The 22,982-nt window shown below is 44.9% G+C and overlaps 2 protein-coding genes across 18 annotated transcripts in view; one reads left to right on the forward strand and one right to left on the reverse strand.

Moving 5' to 3' along the window:
- The window catches only part of TRIM32 (tripartite motif containing 32), a 13,823-nt gene extending 11,054 nt beyond the window's left edge, over positions 1-2,769 (forward strand). For all 10 annotated transcript variants that reach the window (XM_049897100.1, XM_049897093.1, XM_049897098.1 and 7 more), the window contains one exon: positions 1-2,769. This exon is cut by the window's left edge. In XM_049897100.1, coding sequence (XP_049753057.1) covers positions 1-1,757 — 1,757 coding nt within the window. In that variant the 3' untranslated portion in view covers positions 1,758-2,769.
- Positions 1-22,982, reverse strand: part of ASTN2 (astrotactin 2) — a 1,062,617-nt gene that overhangs the window by 307,073 nt on the left and 732,562 nt on the right. For all 8 annotated transcript variants that reach the window (XM_049897085.1, XM_049897083.1, XM_049897084.1 and 5 more), the window contains one exon: positions 22,536-22,715. In XM_049897085.1, coding sequence (XP_049753042.1) covers positions 22,536-22,715 — 180 coding nt within the window. The remainder of the gene's footprint in view (positions 1-22,535; positions 22,716-22,982) is intronic.

Raw genomic sequence — 22,982 nt, forward strand, 5'->3', positions numbered from 1 at the left:
GCATAACCAGCCTGACCCAACTGACAGACAACCTGACAGTGCTGAAGATCATTGACACAGCTGGGCTCAGTGAGGCTGTGGGGCTGCTCATGTGCCGGTCCTGTGGACGGCGACTGCCTCGGCAGTTCTGCCGAACCTGTGGTGTGGTTTTATGTGAGCCTTGCCGGGAGGCTGACCACCAGCCTCCTGGTCACTGTACGCTCCCTGTGAAAGAGGCAGCTGAGGAGCGGCGTCGGGACTTTGGAGAGAAGCTGGCTCGTCTGCGGGAGCTTATGGGGGAGCTACAGCGACGAAAAGTTGCCTTGGAAGGTGTCTCCAAGGACCTTCAGGCAAGGTACAAAGCAGTTCTCCAGGAGTATGGGCATGAGGAGCGCAGAGTCCAGGAGGAGCTGTCTCGCTCTCGGAAGTTCTTCACAGGCTCTTTGACTGAGGTAGAGAAGTCCAATAGTCAAGTGGTAGAGGAGCAGAGTTACCTGCTTAACATTGCAGAAGTGCAGGCTGTGTCTCGCTGTGACTACTTCCTGGCCAAGATCAAGCAGGCTGATGTAGCACTACTGGAGGAGACAGCAGATGAGGAGGAACCAGAGCTCACTGCCAACCTGCCCCTGGAGCTTACCCTGCAGGATGTGGAGCTGCTTAAGGTAGGCCATGTTGGCCCCCTCCAAATTGGGCAGGCAGTTAAGAAGCCCCGAACAGTCAACATGGAAGATTCCTGGGCCATGGAGGCTGCAGCCTCTGCTGCCTCCACTTCTGTTACATTTAGAGAGATGGACATGAGCCCTGAGGAAGTGGTTGCCAGCCCTAGGTCCTCACCTGCTAAGCAGCGGGGTCCTGAGACGGCTGCCAATATCCAGCAGTGTCTCTTTCTTAAGAAGATGGGGGCCAAAGGCAGCACTCCAGGCATGTTCAACCTTCCAGTCAGTCTCTACGTGACCAGTCAAGGAGAGGTGCTGGTTGCTGACCGTGGCAACTACCGTATACAGGTCTTTGCCCGCAAGGGCTTCTTGAAGGAGATCCGCCGCAGCCCCAGTGGCATTGATAGCTTTGTGCTGAGCTTCCTTGGAGCTGATTTGCCCAATCTCACTCCTCTCTCAGTGGCTATGAACTGCCACGGGCTAATTGGTGTGACTGACAGCTATGACAACTCCCTCAAGGTATACACCTTGGATGGCCACTGCGTGGCCTGTCACCGGAGCCAGCTGAGCAAACCCTGGGGCATCACAGCCCTGCCGTCTGGCCAGTTTGTGGTCACCGATGTGGAAGGTGGAAAGCTGTGGTGTTTCACCGTTGACCGAGGAGCAGGGGTAGTCAAATTCAACTGCCTCTGCAGCGCTGTGCGGCCCAAGTTTGTCACCTGTGATGCAGAGGGCACTGTCTACTTCACCCAGGGCTTGGGACTCAACCTGGAGAACCGGCAGAATGAGCACCACCTGGAGGGTGGCTTTTCCATTGGCTCTGTGGGCCCTGATGGGCAGCTGGGTCGCCAGATTAGCCACTTCTTCTCAGAGAATGAAGATTTCCGCTGCATTGCTGGCATGTGTGTGGATGCCCGTGGTGACCTCATTGTGGCTGACAGTAGTCGCAAGGAAATTCTCCACTTTCCTAAGGGTGGAGGCTATAGTGTCCTTATTCGAGAGGGGCTCACCTGTCCAGTGGGCATTGCCCTCACTCCTAAGGGGCAGCTGCTGGTCTTGGACTGCTGGGATCATTGCATCAAGATCTACAGCTACCACCTGAGGAGATATTCCACTCCTTAGAGGAGAAATCGCCATTTCTTCTTCTAAGACAACTTCCTTTCCCTTATCCTTAATTGTTGGTGGTACTGTAGAGTAGACTTAGCCTGTGTCCTGATTCCACCCGGCTAGTCCTAGAATTTTAGAAGCTCTTTTAGTTTTTTTTTCCCCTAAATTTAGAGCTGTAACATGCATTTCCTTACTAGGACACATTATGGGGTTAGCTGAAATTTAAGTAGACATTAGGCACCTCCAAGGCTTCAGTAGAGAGAACCACTTTTGCCTTTTTGTAGATAGAAATTTCCCCTGTATTGAATCCTTGTTGGTTTTCCTCTCTTTTGGCTTTGATGTCTCTGGCCCATTTCCTTCCTGTTATATAATGTGCTTCACCTTTGACACTTTCTCTTCAACTCTGGCTGCATTCTGTGTGCATGCTCTGGTGGCATCCACTCCACCTTTCAGTGACATTTCAGACATCATTCCCCTGTGTCATGATGTCTCAGATCTCATCACCTTAACCAGTGTGAAAGCTCATTCATTTAGTGCCACCAAGGGAGATATACAGTCCTTTTGGGAAGCAATGCCTCTTGGCTGAGGGATTTGTGCCATCTTGGATTGGTCTCTAATTGTAGATGTGACAGAGAATGGATTGGCCCTAGTTGTTTGATGTTGAAGACTTTGGCCTGGAAATTGCTTTCCTTTTAAAGGAGCATATGGATTCGAATTTTGCCAAAGCATAGAAAAATGGGAATAAGCAACTATGGTTGCTGATATAGTCAACAAATACACTTGGATAGACATCATTTCTCATACTCCCTCTCCACTGACCTGTGCTAAGAGTTGTCTGAGAAACACCAAATAGATCAGGGCCAGCAAAGTGGGGAAGTGGACACTTCTCATTTTCAATACTAAAACAGAAAATGAAACTGTTGCATCTTTACTCTGTATTTTCTCCAAGTGAGTACATAATACTGGTTTTGGGATTTATTTCCATTCCTGTTGCTGCATTAAACAATTGATAACTGTTTCTTCTCAACTGGTGTTCATGCTTTTTAATTAAATATGGGATTTCAGGGGTGAGGAGGGAGAGAATTTGTACCATGGCATTTTGCTTCTCTATCTTAACAGTGCATCTTTTGAGTGCATAACCATCATAGGGATCTACCTCAGTCAAAATCCAGGCAAAAGCACCGTTATGTAAAAGATAGTCCAAAGCTCATTCCTACAGTTATATATTCAGAATCAGTCTCCAAAATGTAAAGTCCCTAACACCCTGTCTTAAATTCAGCCCTTGCCCTCTGTTCTAAGAATTACAGTTAAAAAAGGAAGAGAACCTGTGCTTTTAAGAGAGGCTTGTAGGTGAAGGAATTTGTGATGCGGCTCCTCAGGCTTTGGCCTGAGCACCATACCTTGCTTTTGCAGTGCAGGGGTTATGGCAACCCCAAGAGCTGTGCCCTTGCTTTCACTGAAAATTTGCTAGGCTGAGCTACTCAAAGTGGGTTTTTTTTTGTTTTGTTTTTTTGCTTCTGTTGTACTAGCTGCCAAAGGATGGGAAAGGAGGTAATTAAAGTGATGTTGAACTAGTTTGTCTTTTTACTTCTCATCTAGAGAAAGCCCCATGCTCTGATGATGAAATTGCATCTGATTTTCAAAGATTGTATAATTAAGAGGAAATTGATCCAATAAGAAGTACATCACAAATCACTCTACTAGTTATTAAAGCCACTTTATCTGTGGGGCACCTGGCAGCAGGAGATGTGTCTTTGCTGTCAGCGGGGGACTTGCTGAGGCAAGAACAGTGGCTGAGGCCTTTGGCGCATGGTTTGCGGCTGAGGAATGAATATACTATTGTGGGCTGGCTGAGGTAAACGAGGCCAGGACTCCTCCAGCTGCAGATGTTTTTGGAAGGAAGTGCCATCACTGATTGTCATTCAGCGTTTATATCTGACCCCATCTCTGAATCACACTCATGCCTTGGCCCTCAAGTACAGTAGCTATCTGCTGGCTCAAAATGAAAGTAAGTTTGGATTGAATGTTTTTTCTTTTTCCTCTTTGATATGAATATTTTAGGCTATGCTTAGTACAGTTTTCAGTTATCTGCCATGTTGATTATTATGGAGTATGGCCCCAAGAAACTAACTTGCTCAATTACAGATTTTTTTTTTTTTTTGTAAAAAATAGGAGTACCCTTGTTCAAATGAAGTCTTATATGCAAATATATCATGTAAAATAGTCCAAAGGACAGCTGCTCTCGTTGAAGCAGGCTTGTGTGCCTTGCCCCCTCACCTCCTAACCTCCCGTGGCACCACTGCAAAACTCTTCTGTGTCTTATACAATTTCTTACAACCCTTGGACAACATTGCTAATATCCCATTCCATTTTATTAGCTTTGTGGCCTTGGGCAACCCATTTAACCTTCCTGAGCCTTTATTTCCTCATCTGGAAAATGAGCACTATGACCCCTGTCTCCAGAAGTATGTAAAAAGGAAAAGAATATGTGAAAATACCTAGCTCAGTTCCTGGCATATAGCTGGTACTCAATAAATAGTTACTATCTTTCTGAGTTAATCAAAAGAGTGCTTGGTGATGTGAGGCTGTCCAGCTGTGTCAAGTAATACCTTCCCTCTTATCTTACAAGGTCCTACTTGGCAGCCAAAACCTTTCTCGGGCATTTCCTGCTCCTGACCACAAGTCTCCAAATAAATCTGATCATCTCTTCCTTTCTATTACCTCTCTACCTATTTCATGTTTCTATTATGGTATAAATCACCTTGTGTTACAGTCATCTGTCCATATGCCTGGGTTCCTACCAATCTGCTTTATAGAGGACTAACTTTAATCTTTAGCAATGGTGCGTAATATACGTATCCTTAGTCATTGAATTCACTTGATGACAAGGGTGGGCCCTCCAGTAACTATTGGCTCTTCCTAGCACAGCTTCCTTCCTTTAGACACAAAGGAATTCCCAGGCAGGCCTCATTGTAAGTTATATGGAAATCTAAAGGCAAACAAAAATTACAGGTGGAAGCTTCTGCTTCCTTTTAATATACAAAGTTCAAGGTTTTGGAGCAATGAGGTGGACTGCCTCATTTCATTCAGCATGCATTCATTCAGTATTTATTGAGCATCTTCTGTGGGCCAGGCACTATGCCAGGTGTTCAGAAAAGAAAAACAATGATAAATGATATTAATGTATCTGTCTTCTCAACTTACTTCATGATCTTTCCTCTGTGAAGTATTAGAAATCTAGTATTCTGTTGCCCTGGACGTCCTCAAAGGCCAGGTGTAGGCAGTGTCTGAATGATTGTGAGGGTCAGTCCCAGTACATTCTCCAGTCTGAGGTGGTCAGCAGAGGGACACTCTATTATCCCAGTCAGTAAGATAAACTTGGTTTGAATCTTACAGTGTTCATGTGGGCAAGCAATGTTCAAGTAGTTGTACTTTTTATCTAGTACTAATTAATGGCCTCTTAAAAGTGCATTGTTACCCGGCTCTGTTGGAAGGGAATGGAGGGCATAGCCTAGTGTGAGACTCAGTGCTTTACCTTGCACCTGATGAGGATGCTGCTTTACACTCAGGACATGTAGCCCCTCAAGGGACTCTCAGAACAAATGACAGATATGAAACAGTGGGTGCCTGGATGAATTTTACAAGCAGAGCAGTGGTGAGGTAGGATGCTGTCTAGCAAAATACAAACTTAGACTCCAGACGTACAGCTTTATCTTGTCAATATATTCATGGGATCCTGGCCAAGTCTGGAGTTAGTGAAGCAGCTAAGGGACTGGCAGGGTATTCTAGTGAGAAGGTCACTGGACTTTGAGTCAGGCCTAGGTCTGAATCATAGCTCTGCTTCTTAACTAGCAGTGTCACCTCAGGTGAGAAGCACATCTGTGCATCAGACTCCTTATCTATAAAATAAGGACGTTGGGCTAATCACCAAAGTCCCTTCTAACTTTATGATTCTAATTAATTGGTTATCAGGCTAGAATTGTGGTTGAGTTTTCCCCCGAGGTTTTTGCATAGTCTTTGCTATAACTTTACTGTATTGTGTTTGCGTTATAGTAGCAGAAAGAGCATATGCTTTAGGATTACCTCCACTTCTGTCCAGTTACTTACTCTGCCCCTAGTATTGTGACCTTGGGTCACTTACTAGCCATTGTCACCCTACCAAGCTACAGTTTCCTTGTCTAGTAAAAGGAAATGGCAGTTTATATTCTAAAAGCTGTTGTGAGAATTAGAAGATATTAAGTGCAATAGTATATGTAAAAGTACCTAACTCAGAAAATGTGAGTTGCCACGTAGGGGACAAAGGCTTCCTTCACCTCATGGTGACCTGATGCAGATCCTTCAAGTATCTCTGCTAAGAGAGATTTCAGACCTGTGAGGCACTGCTCACCTTCTTAATGAAAAAGCCTACTGGAGAAAGAGATTGCTGGAGGGGCAGTCAAAACTCATTCACAACCATGTTCCCACTAGGAAAGCCAGCACATAAATATGTAAGGCTAATTATTTGGTTAATCAGGATGGCATCTTTCTTCATTCACAGTGAGAGATGAAATGGAGTCAAGGTAAATATATACATACATATATATATATATATATATATATATATATATATATATATAAACAGTATAGAAACATACCTGGCTAGCTATTCCTATAGATGGCTAGCTTGAAAGGATTTTTCCTCCAGGTCAACATTCATTAGCTCAAATAATTACAAAAATAAAAGTAAGACATCTCACTGTTGGCTGGAGGTAATATTAATGTGGTGGCTAACACTTGGGCTTTGTATGCACGGAGGCTTGAGTTCAGTCCTGCTCCCCGACTAGCTCTATGACTCTGAAGCCCTTTGGCCCCTCTGAGCCGCAGGTTTTATTAGTGATGTAACGGTACTGTTTCTCATTTTACTACAGTATTGTGAAGAGATGGATGTAAAACACTTGCAGATGATTAGACATTTCATAAACCTTCCGAAATGGTAAATATTTTGAAGTTACAGTAAGTGAAATGTTTTTAAAAGTTTATTTTTGTGATAGAAGGATAATGTGAAACTAGTGAGGAAAAAGTCTATTTCTCCCTAAAAGAAAATTACTTAGTAACTTACTCAAATCTTGATTGAAAACATGAAGAGCTTATTGAGTGTGTGTGTAAGTCAAAATGCAGTGTCTTCTGTATACAGGATTTTGTTTTGGTGATTTGCTCAGTTTACCTGGTTAAAACTATAATGACAGATTGCATCTTTTCATACAGTATTAAAATGAGATTTCACGTGTTCATTCACTCACTGATTAAACATATAAAAGACATCTACTATTTATTCTTATTAGCAATAAGTATGTGAGTAATACAGGAGCCCTGATGGCAGAGTGGTTAAAGCACTTGGTTGGTAATCAAAAGTTTGGTGGTTCAAACCCACCAGCCGCTCCTCAGGAGAAAGAGGTGGCAATCTGCTTCTGTAAAGATAACCGCCTTGGAAACCCTATGGAACAGTTCTACTCTGTCCTACAGGGTCACAATGAGTCAGAATCAACTAGATGGCAACAGTTTTGTTTTTTGTTTTTATGAGCAGTGAATGCAAAGATGAATCAATAATGAATCCTGCAGTCACATAGCTTATGATCTAGCTATGGAAATAAGGTATATAAACAATTGATACAATTGTTTATACAGTTGATGCAATTGATACAAATATAATGAAGAATAAGAAATGGTACAAGATAGAAATGAAGTGCCAAGTATATGAGAAATTATTTCTAATTGAGAGGGTCTGGGTGCTGAAGGGCCTTTGAAGTAGAGGAAACAGCATGAACAAAGGTACAACCTTAAGGCTAAGAGTGAGAAGTTTATTTTACTTGAGAAGCATTAGAGAAATTCAAAAGGTCTAAAATGTATTTGTCCATGGCTCTTCCTTTAACTAATAATACAAATGGTTCTCTTCCCCTACTCCACCCCCCCCAGCCACATCATTCATTCTCTTCAGTAACTATGGCTTAATGATGCTGTCATTCTTATGTTGGTAGTACAGTGTGGATCAGAATCTCCTTGGAGACCTGGGGGTAGGGATGAAGTACAAGGAGACTGTATAATTTGAAAATGGACCCTGCATATTCTAATGTGTCTCTTTACTGAGTATCACTGATTGACACTATCTCAGAAATAAATTTTCTATCTTTTTAAAATCCTGAAATAATATCAGATTGCTCCCACCCAAAAGTCTGAGCCAAGTGAGTCTTGCAATCTTGATGTAACTTCATAATAGAGTGTGACTCCATTTTTTGATGTTTGACTGAACAGCTTTCAAGACCTACCATTCCCCCTTCCTCCTGCCACACATGGGCAAGCTGAGAAGAAAGTCTGTGTGCCCTCTTTGGATACCAAGAGGAAGTTTAAACCGCACAAGTCCTAGCCTGAAAGTGGGAACACTCCAACCATTCCCTCTCCCCACACCCACTCCCCACGCCACCATAAAAGCCAAGCCAGTCTCCTCTTGCTGCTCTCGAGCCATTTTAGACCTGATTGGGAGTCCCCTCTGCTCTCCCAGAAAGCTTTACTATGCGAGTAATAAACGTTTTCATACTCCCTGGGTGTTAGAAAGGTACCATCGGTCTCAACATCTGAACCAGATTTTAGTTGTATGTGGGGGGGGGGGGGGGTCCATCATGCTATTGAAGGATGACAAACTTTTTAAGAGTTAAATATCAAAAACAACTTCATAATATAATTAACACAAATTGTATAAATTTAATTTCCGAGCAACCACATGAATAAAAACCAAGTGTTTTCAAAATGACATTCAATAGTTAACCTTAAAAATCACAATAAATCACTTATTCCCAACGATCTGAAATTTGGTGAATTTAATGATTCTGTAAAAATGCTGGAAATAAAAATTTCACAGTTCAAGGGGCAGCTGGGGTGGGGTGTATATTACCCCACCTAATCTAAGATTCAGGGGCTGGATCTAGGAGAATAAAACGCACTAATTGATACACTGCAAGAATGGTCATGTACAAATAGGCACATATACCCTGGACCCTTAATTCACTGTTAGCTAAGTGAAAGCAAATGATTAAACAAAAATCTGGAAAGCAGGTGTTCTTCCCTTCTGCTTTGGTGACTATGGCCACATATGCCTGCTTTCCCCCTTGATGAAATGGGAGTACCAACTCTAGCCAACTTCACATATACTAGGACTATTAACATTCTGTAGCATTTTATAGCAGTAAAAGCGAAGGCGGCTAAAAATGAGCAGCAAGGCTACTGTCTGAATGAAGCCTCTAAATGAAACCTCTGAAACGATGCTGGGTGTGAAAGGGGCAAAGTCACTCTAAGGAAACAAGTTGTAAAAGGAAGTTTTATGTTTATTCTGGAAGATCTTCAATTACCTGTGCCGTTAGGTCTCAAACCTGAATTTTTCGGGTCTCACTTCCCTGTTGATCACCAGACTGGTACGTATCCAGTTACCCACTCTATATCTCCAGTCGTGTATCTCTTAGGAGCCTTAGATTCAGCATTTTCAAAACTGAACTCAGCTCCTCCACATCTGCTCCTCTTCTTTTGTCCCACCAAAGGAACACCAGCTTCCATCCTGGAACTGAGGCCAGAAACCTCAGGACCATCTCTGATTACCTCCCTCACTCCCCACCATTCAGTCATGACGTTCTGTTCATTCTAGCAACTTAGTATTTTTCATATCTGTTTATTCTTTTCTTCATCCTCATGGCCACCAAATTTTAAGCTGTTATTATTCTTCTCCTGGAACACGGATACAAATTCCTAACCTTCCTAACTCTAATCTAGCATACCCATATGCTACCTCCCAACCCAACTGAAACCCTATTGCATACCAGCCAGAGTCAAATTGTAATATGCAAACACTAACAATACCAGTACGTAAAACCTTCAAATGACCTCCAAATATTCCTAGTAAAGGTACAAATTCCTTAACATGGTCAATAAGACCCAGTGTGATTTGGTTCCTGCCTGTTTCTCCCTTCCTGTCCTAGCACTCTGCTCCATCTAAATTCCCTCCCCGCACCTAGGACCTTTTTTGTACTTCCTTTTGCTACCTGAAACACGTTTCCTGTTCCTATCCACTTTTGTAGGAAACCCTGGTGGCGCAGTGGTTAGGTGCTATGGCTGCTAACCAAAAGGTCAGCAGTTTGAATCCACCAGGCACGCCTTGGAAGCTTCACGGGGCAGTTCTACTCTGTCCTATAGGGTTGCTATGAGTCGGAATCGACTCAACAGCAATGGGTATCTACCTTCATCAGGCTAAATCTTACCTCCTTCAGATCTGTAATGCTTTTCCCAGTCTACCACATAGTTTGAATCAGGTGTCCACAACACACCTAGTGCTCACTCTTCTAGTACACATTGCATTGCCATTTCCTGATTCTCTCTCTACCAGACTTGGCTGAGCTTTGTGAAGGCAAGGCAACATCTCACTCACTGCTGCATCCACAGCATCTAGCATAGTGCCTAAGACATGGTAGGCACTCAAATCACAGCAGAATAAAGCCAGGGCAGAGGGGGAGCTTAGCTCCTGTGTTGATACATATGAAGACTTTGGGTCACATTTAGCACCAGATGGTTATTGCACTTCTGCCCCTCCTACCAGCTGCCTCCCTGAATCACTAGCACTAGCTGCAACAAAAAACAGGGTGAGGCTGAGAAGTGGATTTGCTCTTCCTTAGGCAATCTTTTCAGCTATAAAATACTTGAGTCGAGTTCCCTTCTGAACTCAACTCAAACTTTGTCTTGGTACAAAGTCACCCCTAGGAAAGAAGGCTAAAAAAGATTCCATTGTAATGTGAATTATATTTCAGGAAAAGCTGTTATCAAAAAAAAAAAAAAAAAAAGATACCTATGGACACATGCTGTCTCGAAGTGCCTCTCAACACACCTCCTTGGGTGGGAGAGGGAGGGAATAGAGCTAGACTGAGTCCTAATGGTGTCAATAATTTATGAGTAGGAATTGACTCAATGGCAATGGGTTTGGGTTTTGTTATTTTTGGTTTTGAGCAAATTGATTCTTCTCCCTGGGACTCCATTTTCCCATTAATATGTGTATTAAATGAAAGGTCACTCCCATTGTAAATTTCAGTGATTCTGGTGTCCCAGACTTCAGGGACTTCTTTGGCCAAGATCTCCAAAAGGAGCCTTCCATCTCCCTGGGCACTTGTGAAATGGGAGTCAGCAGAAGCGGTACAAACCCTAGAACCCTAAGCAGGACCCCCCAGGGTCTACAGCAGGCATGTCTGATGAAAATAACCAAGGCTAGCTCCGGTTCAATGTATCAATGGTCAAGTCAATCCTTAAGACCTAGTTCAGAACCTGCACCCTGACCCAGAACTATGGCATTGCTAGGGAACAGGTCTGGAGCCAGCTGGCGTGCATCAGGCAGCCTTGAATCATGCTGGCTCTGCCTCTTTTCAAGAACCCTGGTGGTACAGTAGTCAAGAGCTGCAGCTGCTAACCAAAAGGCTGGCAGTTCAAATCTACCAGCTGCTCCTTGGCAACCCTATGGGGCAGTTCTACTCTGACCTACAGGGTCATTATGAGTCGGAATCAACTTGACAATAACGGGTTTGGTTTTTGATTGGTGGTACAGTGGTTAAGAGCTTAGCCACTAACCAAAAGGTTGGCGGCTTGAACCCACCAGTGGGTCCCCGGAGAAGAGACCTGGAGATCTGCTCCCCTAAAGATTACAGCTGAGAGAACCCTATGGGGCAGTTCTATACCGTCCTATAGGGTCACTGTGAGTTGGAATCGACAGGAACGGGATCTGCCTCTTTTCTCACACTACCTGACTAAAAACTTCTAATTGTTGTAGGGGGGAGAAAAATGCCTCTTGGAAAGAACACTCCTTTCGGAGTGCCCACTGTGATTAAATAATGGCAGAATGTAAGTGGTGAGAGTATTGGACAAGAAAAGATGGAAACGAGAGAAGGCAAGAGAGAATACCATTTACCGGCTAGGTGCCTTTGGATTACATATCTTAACCCCTCTGAGTCTTAGTTTCCTGGACATAAAGATACCAACTTTAGAGCATTGTTGTGAGGATTAAATGAGATTGTGTTGGAAGTTCCCTTAGACCACGGGCTTACAGTGGTTTCTCAGTACATAGTATCTGTTATTATAGGGAGACAATGTGGTATGTGGACTTCGGAGTCAAAGTCCTGGGTGGTCCTGGGATAGAATCCTGCCTCTGCCTCTTACTAGCCATGTGACCTTGAGCAGATGAATTTTCTCATTTGGAAGATGGAGATAACAATCTGGACCTCACAGGGCTGTTATGAAGATGACACGTGATAATGTGATTTATTGGCCCATAGTAGGAACTCAATGCGTGAAAGTCATTGTTGCCCTCTTTTATTTCACCCTTAACTCAAACACATTCTTCCTGACCACTGTAAGCTTGGTATCCAGCTGTACAAAGATGCCCGGCCATGACTTACTTTAGAAAGTCAACAGGAAAAGGGCTTATATCTTAGATTGCTGTGCCCAGGACTGGAAAGAGTGGTATCATTTATCCTTTTTTGTTTTGGAAAACTAGTAATAATCATTATCATTGCCTTTATTCTGTCTCATAATAGTAATGAGTGATTATAATAACTAGTGTTTCCTAAGCATTTATCATATGCCAGGTGCATAAAATAAGCACTTTACGCACATTGTTTCATTTAATTCTCACAATACTGTGAGGCAAGCATTATTATACCCATTTTAAAGGTAAAGAAATTGAGGCTTAGGGAACCAAGTCACACATATGGTTGGTGGGAGACATGAGTCACATATAGCCTGATATGTGTGTTGTTGTTTGTTATAAGTTATACCTTTGCTAAGGAGGAGAAGGCCACAATGACTTACATGCATTGAGCTCTTACTTTGGGCCAATTGATTGCATGATCTCATGTCATCTTCATAACAACTCTGTGAGGTCCAGGTGTTTGTCCAACTAATCCCCAGGTACCTGCCAAGCTGGCCCTTGTTTTTACGTGATGCATTTGGAGATTCATCCTCTCCTATTCAGGACAATTCTTAGCTGTGGGCAGAGGCAATGGCAGTTTCTCTAACTACTTGGGAGATTGAAATACAAATTCCTAACCATGAAACCAATGAAATTTCTCAGGAGAATCTGGGCAGCTAAGAGGATCCAGGCAGCATTGCTCCTAATTGGTCCCAAAGGATTTAACATTTCCCAAGGGTGCCAGGCTTTCCCACGCAACCAGCTTTGTATCCTGTGTTCCCTTGCCTTGCATCCCCTTTCTCTCCACCCTTCCAGTTGGCAAATGCCCACACACTCTCCAAGGCTCTGCTTGGACATCTTCTTCTCCAGGGACTCTTCCCAGCCCACCCGTAGCTGGGTTAGGCGCCATTCTCACAGTCTCCCTCCTACCCCCCATGAACATGCACTTCTGCTTTCCTCTGCTGCAACACTTATCAGAGTGTTGTGATTGTTTGTTCACCTGTTAGTCTTCCCCATTTGATGAGAGCAGAGACTGGGTCTGATTTATCTTACCACCTGGTACAGGGCCTGGCCTATATTAAGGGCTCAATGAATTATTGTGAGATGACAGAGGGGTGAGAAAGGAGGGAGGAATGAGAGACAGAGGGGGAAGGAAGGACCCTTGCGTGTGGTATCTCAGAGAACTCTGTGTGTGAGGCTGCTTTCAGGCTGGCAGGTTAGACCTGGGAGAGGCAAAAGCTCCAATTTCTGTTATCTGTCCCTCCTGACCATTCTGTTCTCACTGAGCAGCTGCAGGGAGAGAGATAACAAAGGCCCCGTGTTCACCTCTGTGGGAATTCCACATTCTCAGTGCAGGATTTCAAGAAGGGTCCTATCTAACCATCCTCCTCCCTCAGGTCTGCATCCCTTTACTGGGACTGTGACAGGGGGACGAGTGTCATTGGCCCCACTTTGGACAGAATCAGTGTGACTGGTTTACAATAGTCTCTTGTTGCTGCCTCTAAGAAGGACAATAGAGACAGTCTCTAGTGCTTCAGGTAATCATGTGTTTGTGTGTGTGTGTGTGTGTGTGCGTGTGCACATGCGTGCATACATGTTCCCTGAAATAAGAAAATGGGCAGTCTGCCAAACCAGTGACTGTCATCTGTATGTATGAAGGGGGCTTGGGTAACCTGGAGTTTTTTAATTTGCTCTAAATGTTCAGGGTTGGGGAGACCAAAAAATGCTTCCACCTGATTACTAAATTTCCCCCTTCATAGCTGCAGACTCTAATTGATTATATAAGCTTACCTCAACTTTCCCATCTGCAGAGTAGAACTGGCTAGCCTAGAATGGGAGTGGAAAACACCTAGCATACGAGTCACTTTTTTCTACCCGTGACAGACATTGCTAAGCAATCATTGCATTCTTTCCCACTGAGCCTGGTCCTGACCCAGGATCTCTTTAAATGCTGTATTCCAGGCAGTCCTGATTCCACCTGATCATAACCGGCACAAAAAATGGAACTCAGGCCTGGCTAGATGATTGCTAAGGACTCTTTCAACTTTGACTTTTTAAGAGTTTGGCTTTACCTCGTAAGGTTTGGGATGCAGGTTGTGGAGAGGGTTTTTGGCAAATAAAGAGAGTATTTCCAGCCCTACACCAAGTATAGCGCCTGAGTCTTAGCGTTCCTCAGTTCTTTTAAGAGAAACAGAACAGGAGAGCAAACGGGTCCCTTGGGTTTGATGCCAACATCTAAAAGAGTTCTCTGAGGCTGCTGTGGTGTAGTTGGACGAGCACTGACTTTGTGATTAAAGCAACCTGGGTTCAAATCCCTGCTCTGCCACATTCCGTGGTGTGAACCCTGTCAAGTCACCCCACCTCTCTGAGCTTCAGTTTCATCAAGCCTGAAATGAAGATAACAACGCCTACCGTACAGACTTGTTGTGAGGAATAAATCGGATGAAATAGTGTACATGAAAGTGCTTTGTGCGATGCTCTGTCCTGAGCACATGCAAAGGGTTCTTATTCTTGATGTGTGCACCAATAGAAAAATGACCAGGGTGTTCCGTTCCAGATGGACTCAGTCTAAACCGGGAACAAATGCTTTTTTTTTTGGTAGTTTCATCTGGTGAAAACGGCAGTCTCATGGTCCTACTTGTGTTTAATGAACCACATCTTGTATCGTCTTTTTCAAGGTTCTGAGGAGGAATAAGCTGGTGTTCTCCTGGACTTGGGGTCACACAGCTAGTAAACTGAGAAGCCAGGTTTATCTGAACCCAAAGCCAGTGCTCTCAGATTCCGACTGTTTCTTTCCATCAGTGGTCTTAATCACTTTTGTTGTCAGAGAACACTTTGAGACTGAAGGAAATCTATGGGACCTTTATTCCCAAATAAAACACAAATGTAGACACAATATTTTGACTGTGTCCTATGGCATTTATGATCCTCCCAGGCTTGTACACTCATTCATTCATTCACTCATTTTAATAAATATGCCAGGCACTGACTAGAGCCCTGGTGGCACAGTGTTTAAGAGCTTGGCTGCTAACCAAAAGGTGGCCAGTTTGAATCCATCAGCTGCTCCTTGGAAACCCTATGGGGCAGTTCTACTCTGTCCTATCAAATCACTATGGGTTGTAATCTACTCGACTGCAACAGGTTTAGTTTAGTGGGTTTGACTAGGCATTCTACCACAATGGTTTGCCAAGCAGGCATGGTCCCTGACTTCATGGAGCTTACTGTTTAGTAAAGGAGAAACAGGCATAAATCAAATAAACACACTAATGAATGTGACTTTACAAACTGAGGTTAATATTGTGTAGCAAAGGAACATCATCCTATGAAAGAATGTGACAAAGAGTTCCGACTTAGCCTGAGGCTTCTTGAAAGGTTTCCTGAGGAAATGAAGTTGGAGCTGAGATCTAAAGTGATTTAGACCAAAAAAGCTGCAGAAGTTCAAACTGCAGGACTGCAGCTCATGCTAGGGCCTGAGGGTAGGTCAGTATGACTGAAAGGCAGAGAGCATGAGGAGAGATGGCACTGAAGAAGTGGGCTGGGGACGGATCAGATCAGACCAGGCCTTGAGGTGAAGGGGAGGAGTGTGGAAATTATCCCTAGGGCAATGACAAGGCACCAAGGGGCTTTCAGCTGAAGAATGGAACAATGGCATCTTTATTATAGAAGCACCCCCAGAGCTGCTGTGTGGTTGGACTGAAGGAGGCCGGAGTGGATGCAGGGAGACCAGACATAACACTAGCTCAGGAGTCTAGGCAAGTTGGACTGGTGGTTTGGGCTATGAGGGTGGCAGTGAGATGAAAAGAAGTGGGCAAATTCAAGAGCTGTTTGGGAATTAAAATCGACAGGACATGGGCTGGTTTGGAAATGGAGTGGTGGCAAGGGAGAGGGAGGTGTTCAGAACAACTCCTAGGTTTTCTGTTTTGTCTCTAGACAGAAAATGAGGTTTTTCACTGATATCAGGAACACTAGAAGAGGACCAGGGGCAGTGGCAGAATTCTTGCCTTCCATGCGAAAGACCTGGTTTGGTTTCGGCCGGTGCGCTTCATGCACAGCTACCACCCTTCCATTAGTGGAGGCTTGTGTGTTGCTATGGTGCTCAACAGGTTTCAGCCAAGCTTCCACACTAAGACGGACTAGGAAGAAAGGCCTGGCGATCTATTTCTAAAAATCAGCCAGTGAAAAGCCTAAGGATTGTAACAATCTGATCCTGTTGTGCATGGGGTCACCATGAGTTGGGGGCCAAGTGTGTGGGGTGGGGTTTGTGCAGGCAAGGGAGATCGCATGGTACATAGCAAATATCAGAAGAAAACTTGGAGCTGGAGGTATAAAATGGGAGCCATCAGTATAGAGATGTCAAAGCAGAATGTGCCTGAGATTTCCCTTGGAGTCAGTCTAGGAGGAAGGACTATAGGACTGGCCTTGTGAGGCACAACATCACTGATTTCGTGGGGGAGATGGATGAGCCTGTGAAGGAGCCAGAGAGGGGATGGGCAAGAAGGGAGGTAGGAAATCAGGAAGATCTGGTATTATGGGGGCAAACACAGAAAATGCCTCAAGCAGGAGGCGGCCAACTCTGTGAAATGCTGCTGAAAGGTCAAGCAAGACGGAAACTGAAGAATGCCCCCAGGTCATTAAACCACTAGGGAAGTAGAACCTTACCTATGCACGTCTCATTTCCTGAGGCAGCCCCCTTTAATGTCTGCTGCCTGTCTTTGAAGCAAGTTCCCTCAGGAGACTGAAAGCTTTGGAGAATTTTCCAGCTCACATCTGCCCCTTGGCCACACCTGTTCTCACAAGAGGAGGTGACATGTGACTACATCTTTCCTTCTTCTCCCCCCCACCCTCAACCCTAGGGCTGCATCTCAAACAGCCCAAATGCCTTTAAGAAGTAATCTAGGAACATTTCAGCCCAACCTTCAAAAGTGCATTGCCGTTCAGACGGAAATACAGAAATGCATTCTCTTGGTCAGTCTTGGGAAATTATAATAGAGAATAAAACACCTTTTAAATGTGGTGACTGGCATTTATCTGTGGGGACATCTCTATACTGTGGGTTGTCGCCGTCTAAACTCAAGAGTAGTACAAACTTTGCATGGAAAGTGACCTTTCACAGGGGTCACTGAGTCGCTAAACTTGGAAAAGGCATGTTAATTGCATACATCCTCTCTCTCTACCAGACTTTCTGTCTATCCATTTCCCTTTGTGGATTTTGTTTTGCCTTTGTCTATCCCTCTTTGTCTTTCTGTTTCCTCCTCTCTCAGTCTCTCTCTCACACACATACATGCACAGAATGAACAATTCCTTCACATACACACCCCTCCCCTTCCATAGTCATTTTCTCCATGAAAGAGAAAGCCACTAAAAATTCAGGAAACCTGTCAGACTGGCAAATTCTGCTGCACCTGTCCCCAACCTCCCAGAGAAAAGAATAACAGGGGATGACAAAGGTACAAGGTTACAGGGCCGTTGCGATGCCTCCCTAGACCAGCTTTGAAGCTATTCTCCCTCCACTGGCTCTGCCCCTACAGCTGACCTCAGTGAGGCCCTCCACACCCCAGGCTAATCCACCCCTGCTCTTGGTCCTAGATCAACTCTGACAAAGATGGGAGTAAATTGGCAGCCATACATCACTGTACCCATACATGCATGTGTGCTTGTGTGTCCATGCACACCCACACACATACATGCAGAAACACAGTACCCCAAATGGATGTGCCAGCCATGAAGAGAGGGGTGTCTGGTTAGGTGCCCAGCTACGAGTCCATGATTCAGTCTGCCTATTCTCATTCACACAATGACCCTGCGTTGGTCATATGGGGAAAATCAGCTCAGAACGTACAGCAATTGTCTGAGATCACACAGCTGATGAGTGGTAGAGCTGGGATTTGAACCCAGGTCTTTCTGACTGCAAAGGCTATGCTTTATCTCTACATGAAGGAAGGTTTTTACCCAAGGTAGCCAGAGAAAGTGCAACTTGATACAGAGAGTGTCAATCATGATATATAAGGCTCATGTATCAAGGTCACAGCTAGGAAAAGAGTATGAATATTAAGCGAGGCGGTGAAGTGGAGCTCCAAATGGGAGAAAGATAGCTTCTCAAAATACAAGAGTATCAAGAGTACAGCAGCGTGTAGTTTAAGAAACTGGGGCAAGAGACTCAAAGCTTCACTGGGTGCTTGAGGCATGGCCCAGGGGCAGAGGTGATGGGTTAAAGGAACTAGACAGGCTGAACAGCTTCCATGCTAACCATGCCAGGGACTTGGTGTTCCAGGGATGACGTTTGCTACTCCAGTTGTCTCCTAAGGCCCAGTTCTTCCTGGTTTCCGCCAGTCTCCATCTAGCAGTGCTCTAGTCCCCTCCAGAGTGATGGAAAGACCAGAATCCCCACCTGGTGGTAGAAAATTTTATCTCCCTGCCTGGATCTTTCTGGTCCTTCTTGCATGCCCAGTGCCTCTCTGGAATCAGTGCCTGAATCTGAATCTGTTATTCTAAGTTTTATTTTGCCCTATTGCAGGGAAGAAAATGCATGGAATGTGGAGCAACACTACACCTTTCTGCATCTATGGGAGGTCTTGGTAGTTGATCACAGCTCTCTTTTCCAGAAAGCCCCATGACTTCTCAGAACTCTCCATACAGTGCTCTAGATGGCCAATCCCAATTGATCGGAATGGCCCTTGAGATGAAAGCTATGGGCCAATGAATGACTGCAACAGGGTTCACTACCATATGCCAGCCCCCTCCCTCCTCCCAGCTGTTTACCAGAGGATGAAAAAAAAAGTCTATGACACAAATGAGGAGCATGGGAAGGCCAAGACAGGCTGGTAATGAACAAATTGGGGGCAGAGAGTGTGTCTTACTACTGTACTTCAACACCTGGCACAGGGTCTGGCCAAGAGGAATCACTCAGGAAATGTTCAGTTCACCAAAGAATTAATGAGTGACAAATGTGACTTTTTCCCCCGTGGAATATACACTTAGAAGCACTTAGGGAATAAGAGTAAAATAAACCCCGTGTGGGAGATATTTCAGTCAGACACATTTACCCCATCTACCTCGGCTTTCCAGAGGCTGCCTCAGATTGTGACAGTGGCCAGACCCCTACTGTTAGTAAACATGGAAAGGCTAGGACATTTGGTTCTAATGTCTAGGGACACTGGATCTTGGGTGAAGGGGGCACGGGAATCAGGTTGGGATTCAAACACCATCTCCTTCACTAAAATAAAATCTGTGACCCTGACAAACCCCTTCCCTTGTCTGGGCCACAGTTTTCCTTCTGTAAAGTGAGAAGTGAAAACCCTTGCCTTCTTTGGTGGGAAGATCAGAGGAAGGCCATTTGTAAACTGTGCAGAGCTGCCCAAATGCTCGTGTTTGCCATGCATACCTTATTTGATCTCTTCTCCCTGATCTCTTCTTCCGGCCTCGGTCCTTCCAATTCCGGAGACACTTGTCCACTGTCTGGTGCTAAATGTAGATTTCAAAGAATGCTGGAGCTCCCACCCTCTCCAGGCTAAAAAGACATTTGCAGGAATTGTCCCGTTCTTCTGAAATATGTGGTTCACAGTGAGAAACGAGAGCTGGAGTCACACGTTAGCAAGGGCTAGGACCAAGACTAGAATCTTCAGTGGGTGCCCACAATTTTTGTTTTATTTTAAGCTACTGATTTTCATGTACCTCGGCATTTTACCTGAATTATCTCCATTCATCCTTCCAAAACCATTCAAGAGAATTACGGCCCCTTATTTAACACAGGAAATTGAGACTGAGAAGTTACTTGGCCCAAGGTAACGTGGCCAGCCTGTAAGAAGAGGTGTCAGGACTTGAAATCCATCTGTCTCATTCCAATGTCCCACTCTCTCTCCTCTTCCTACAAGCTCTCTCCCCAGAGTATTCAGCCTCCAAACCCAAATTCATCCTGTCCTGGTTCCCACTGGGCCCTTCTGTAGCAGATGTTGATGACACACAATTGATGTTGGAGGTAAGATGGGATGCCAACTATCTCTGAATCCAAAAGGTTTTTTCAATTCTGTAGGGGCAGATTCCCAGCTTCTCATCTCCCTTCTCCCTAACATCACTCTCAAATGAAAATAAATAAAACCAGAACGTTTGATGTAGAATCTAGCTCTCACAGCAGGTGGACATAGGGCAGAAGAAATACACATGGAATATTTAAGCTGACCTCAGTCTATCCCAAAGGTCACTTGCCTTATGTTCTTCTTAGGAGTGAGTGTGGATGGTGGAAGAAAAAAAAAAAAAACGGGGCTTTTCTACCAGATGCCCAGAGAGGAAAGCTTACCAGTCCATATTTACCTAGCAAGTTTGTGGCAAAACCAGACCTTGAACAGAGGGGTCATGGCTACTGTTTCAGCATTCTTTCCACATACACCCCCTTCCTATATTACTTGTAACAGATTCTGTGCAGCCACTATATAAGAAAAAGGATGTTCTGGAATGAAATAGTCAACTGCCTGGAAGCAGCCAAGAATGGAGATGGAGGTGAGATTTGGTACCAGAGTGGTGTCCCAGGCCCCAAATGCAGGATGAGGCAAATTAGTTCAGTGGCCACAGTAATCTCAGGGTTCTTATAAACATAACCTAATTGTATTACTTCAAAGTCCTGAAGCTTATTGCCCTGCTTAATGATGTGTCATGTTATTTATAGGGTAGTGCAATGAGACTTCTATTGATTTAATGCACTTACTTAAAGACCGTCATTGTCACAGCCATAAAACGGAGCTATTCCCAGACAACTCAATTATGTCCCCTGGGCCTATACACCAGACCCTGGTGGCACAGTGGTTAAGAGCTTGGCTGCTAACCAGGTCAGGAGTTGGAATCCACCAACTGCTCCTTAGAAACCCTATGGGGCAGTTCTACTCTGTCCTATAGGGTTGCTATGAGTCAGAATTGACTTGGCGGCAACGGGTTTGGTTTTTAAACCACCCCATGCCTCATACAGTTGCACACAAGAGACAGGGAGGGGCTAGACTGTGATTAGGGGTGCAAGGCCCTCAGGGACATGGGAAGGGCCCCGCAGAGGGGAAAGTCAGGTGGGCCAGGGGCCTGATCTAGTCAGAATGCATGGCAGCATGGAAAGCCCTAGACGGGGTGTATGGAGCAACCCCATTCTGTCTTGGCCGTTGGACTTTGAGCAAGCCTCCTTCTCCCCTTTGGGCCTCTGTTTTTCTAACTGTGAAATGGAGCACTGAGCTTAATGAAACCTTGATGGCCACTACCGGCTCCCACGTTCTGTGGCTTTATGATTACAGTTGATTTAGTTCTTGGAGATGGATAAACACTAGAGAGGAACTGAGGAAAGGAAGTAGCTCAGCCCTATGAATAGGAGGCAAGCAAGTTTTTTTTAACATTTCTCCTCCCCCTTTCTTTCAGCTAAGGGCCTTTCTTTTGAAACTAATTGATAATGATAGTAATAATGATAATGGGAAGCCCTTCAGTCTGACTGAAAGAGGGAAAGAACACGAGCTTTTGCATCCAGCCAGTCATTGGTTCCAATCCTGGCCCTGCTACTTAGTAGCTGTGTCCCTGTGGGCACTTGAGTTGGCACATATGAGACTCTTTTTCTCATATGAGAAATAGGGGCATGTATACATGGATCTCTTAGAAATGCATTTATTTGTGTGTGTGTGTGTGTATGTGTGTGTGTACATGCAATATTTCTAACTTCCTCTAAGTGCTGTTACAGAAATGGTGTGCCTTTCATGTAGGAAATAGATGTGACTAGCTACTTAAATGCCCATTCCACAGGAAGGGAAAACTGTGGCAGGAAGGACATGACTTGCTCAAGGTGAGTGGCAGAGACTGGTCTCCAGTACCAGGTCTGGGAGATTCCAGTTCTGATAATAGCTGAGAATCAGAGGGCAATAAGATCTGGTGACCCTCCCTGAGGATAAATGGAGAGGCTTCAAACTGTCCCCCCAGACATGTGATGGTCTCTTCCAGAGGGTTCTCCCAAGAAGTCTGGAGAGAAAAAGGTGTCAAAAAGACACCACCACCACCGCCCCGTCCAGCAGCTTTTTCCGGGAAAGGGATGAAAATAAAGAGCCTGTGGTAAAAGGGCAGAATTCTGGAATCCAGAGCACCAACTCTGGAAATGCCTGAACCAAACAAGTCCTGAGAAATCAGCATGTGTGACCATCTCATTCTGCTCATGGTGAGACTGAAGCCCAGAGAGAGGAAGCAACTTGCCTAAGCCACACAGCTTGGACACAGCAGAGCCAGGATTTAAATCCAAGGGAGGTCTGTTATCTCCCCAGGCTCCTTACCTCTACGTCCCACTTGGTCACCTCCTCCAACATGCTTTCCAGGCTTACCTTTCTGATACTGGAGCCACAGCTGCTGCTGGACCTTCTTGCTGGGGAAATGGATAATACAGGTGAGCTCTGAGCCGTAGAGGGCCTCTGCGATGTAGTGGGAGCCATAGTGCTGGATGAAGGACAGCAGCTCCTCCCGACTGCTCTCCTTGGTCAGGATCTTGAGGACATTGGTGAACTCTGGGCAGGGAAGAGCATGTGGAGGTATCAGCCTTGGGAGGCTGGTTGGCAGGAAGTTAAACAGGGGCAGGAGGCAGACTTCAGCCTGGATTTGGTAGCTTACCCATCACCATAGTGGAAGCCTGGTGGCTACACTAGTCCAGATGTCTACGTCATTCCCCCACTTACATATTAAAGAATTGCTGTCTCTTCTGGACACACAAGATACCATCCAAGAGAGGAGTGGCAGAAGAGGAAAGCCTGAAGCTTGGTGACCCAGACCACGAA

Source organism: Elephas maximus, chromosome 9, assembly GCF_024166365.1.
Source record: "Elephas maximus indicus isolate mEleMax1 chromosome 9, mEleMax1 primary haplotype, whole genome shotgun sequence".
NCBI lineage: Eukaryota > Metazoa > Chordata > Mammalia > Proboscidea > Elephantidae > Elephas > Elephas maximus.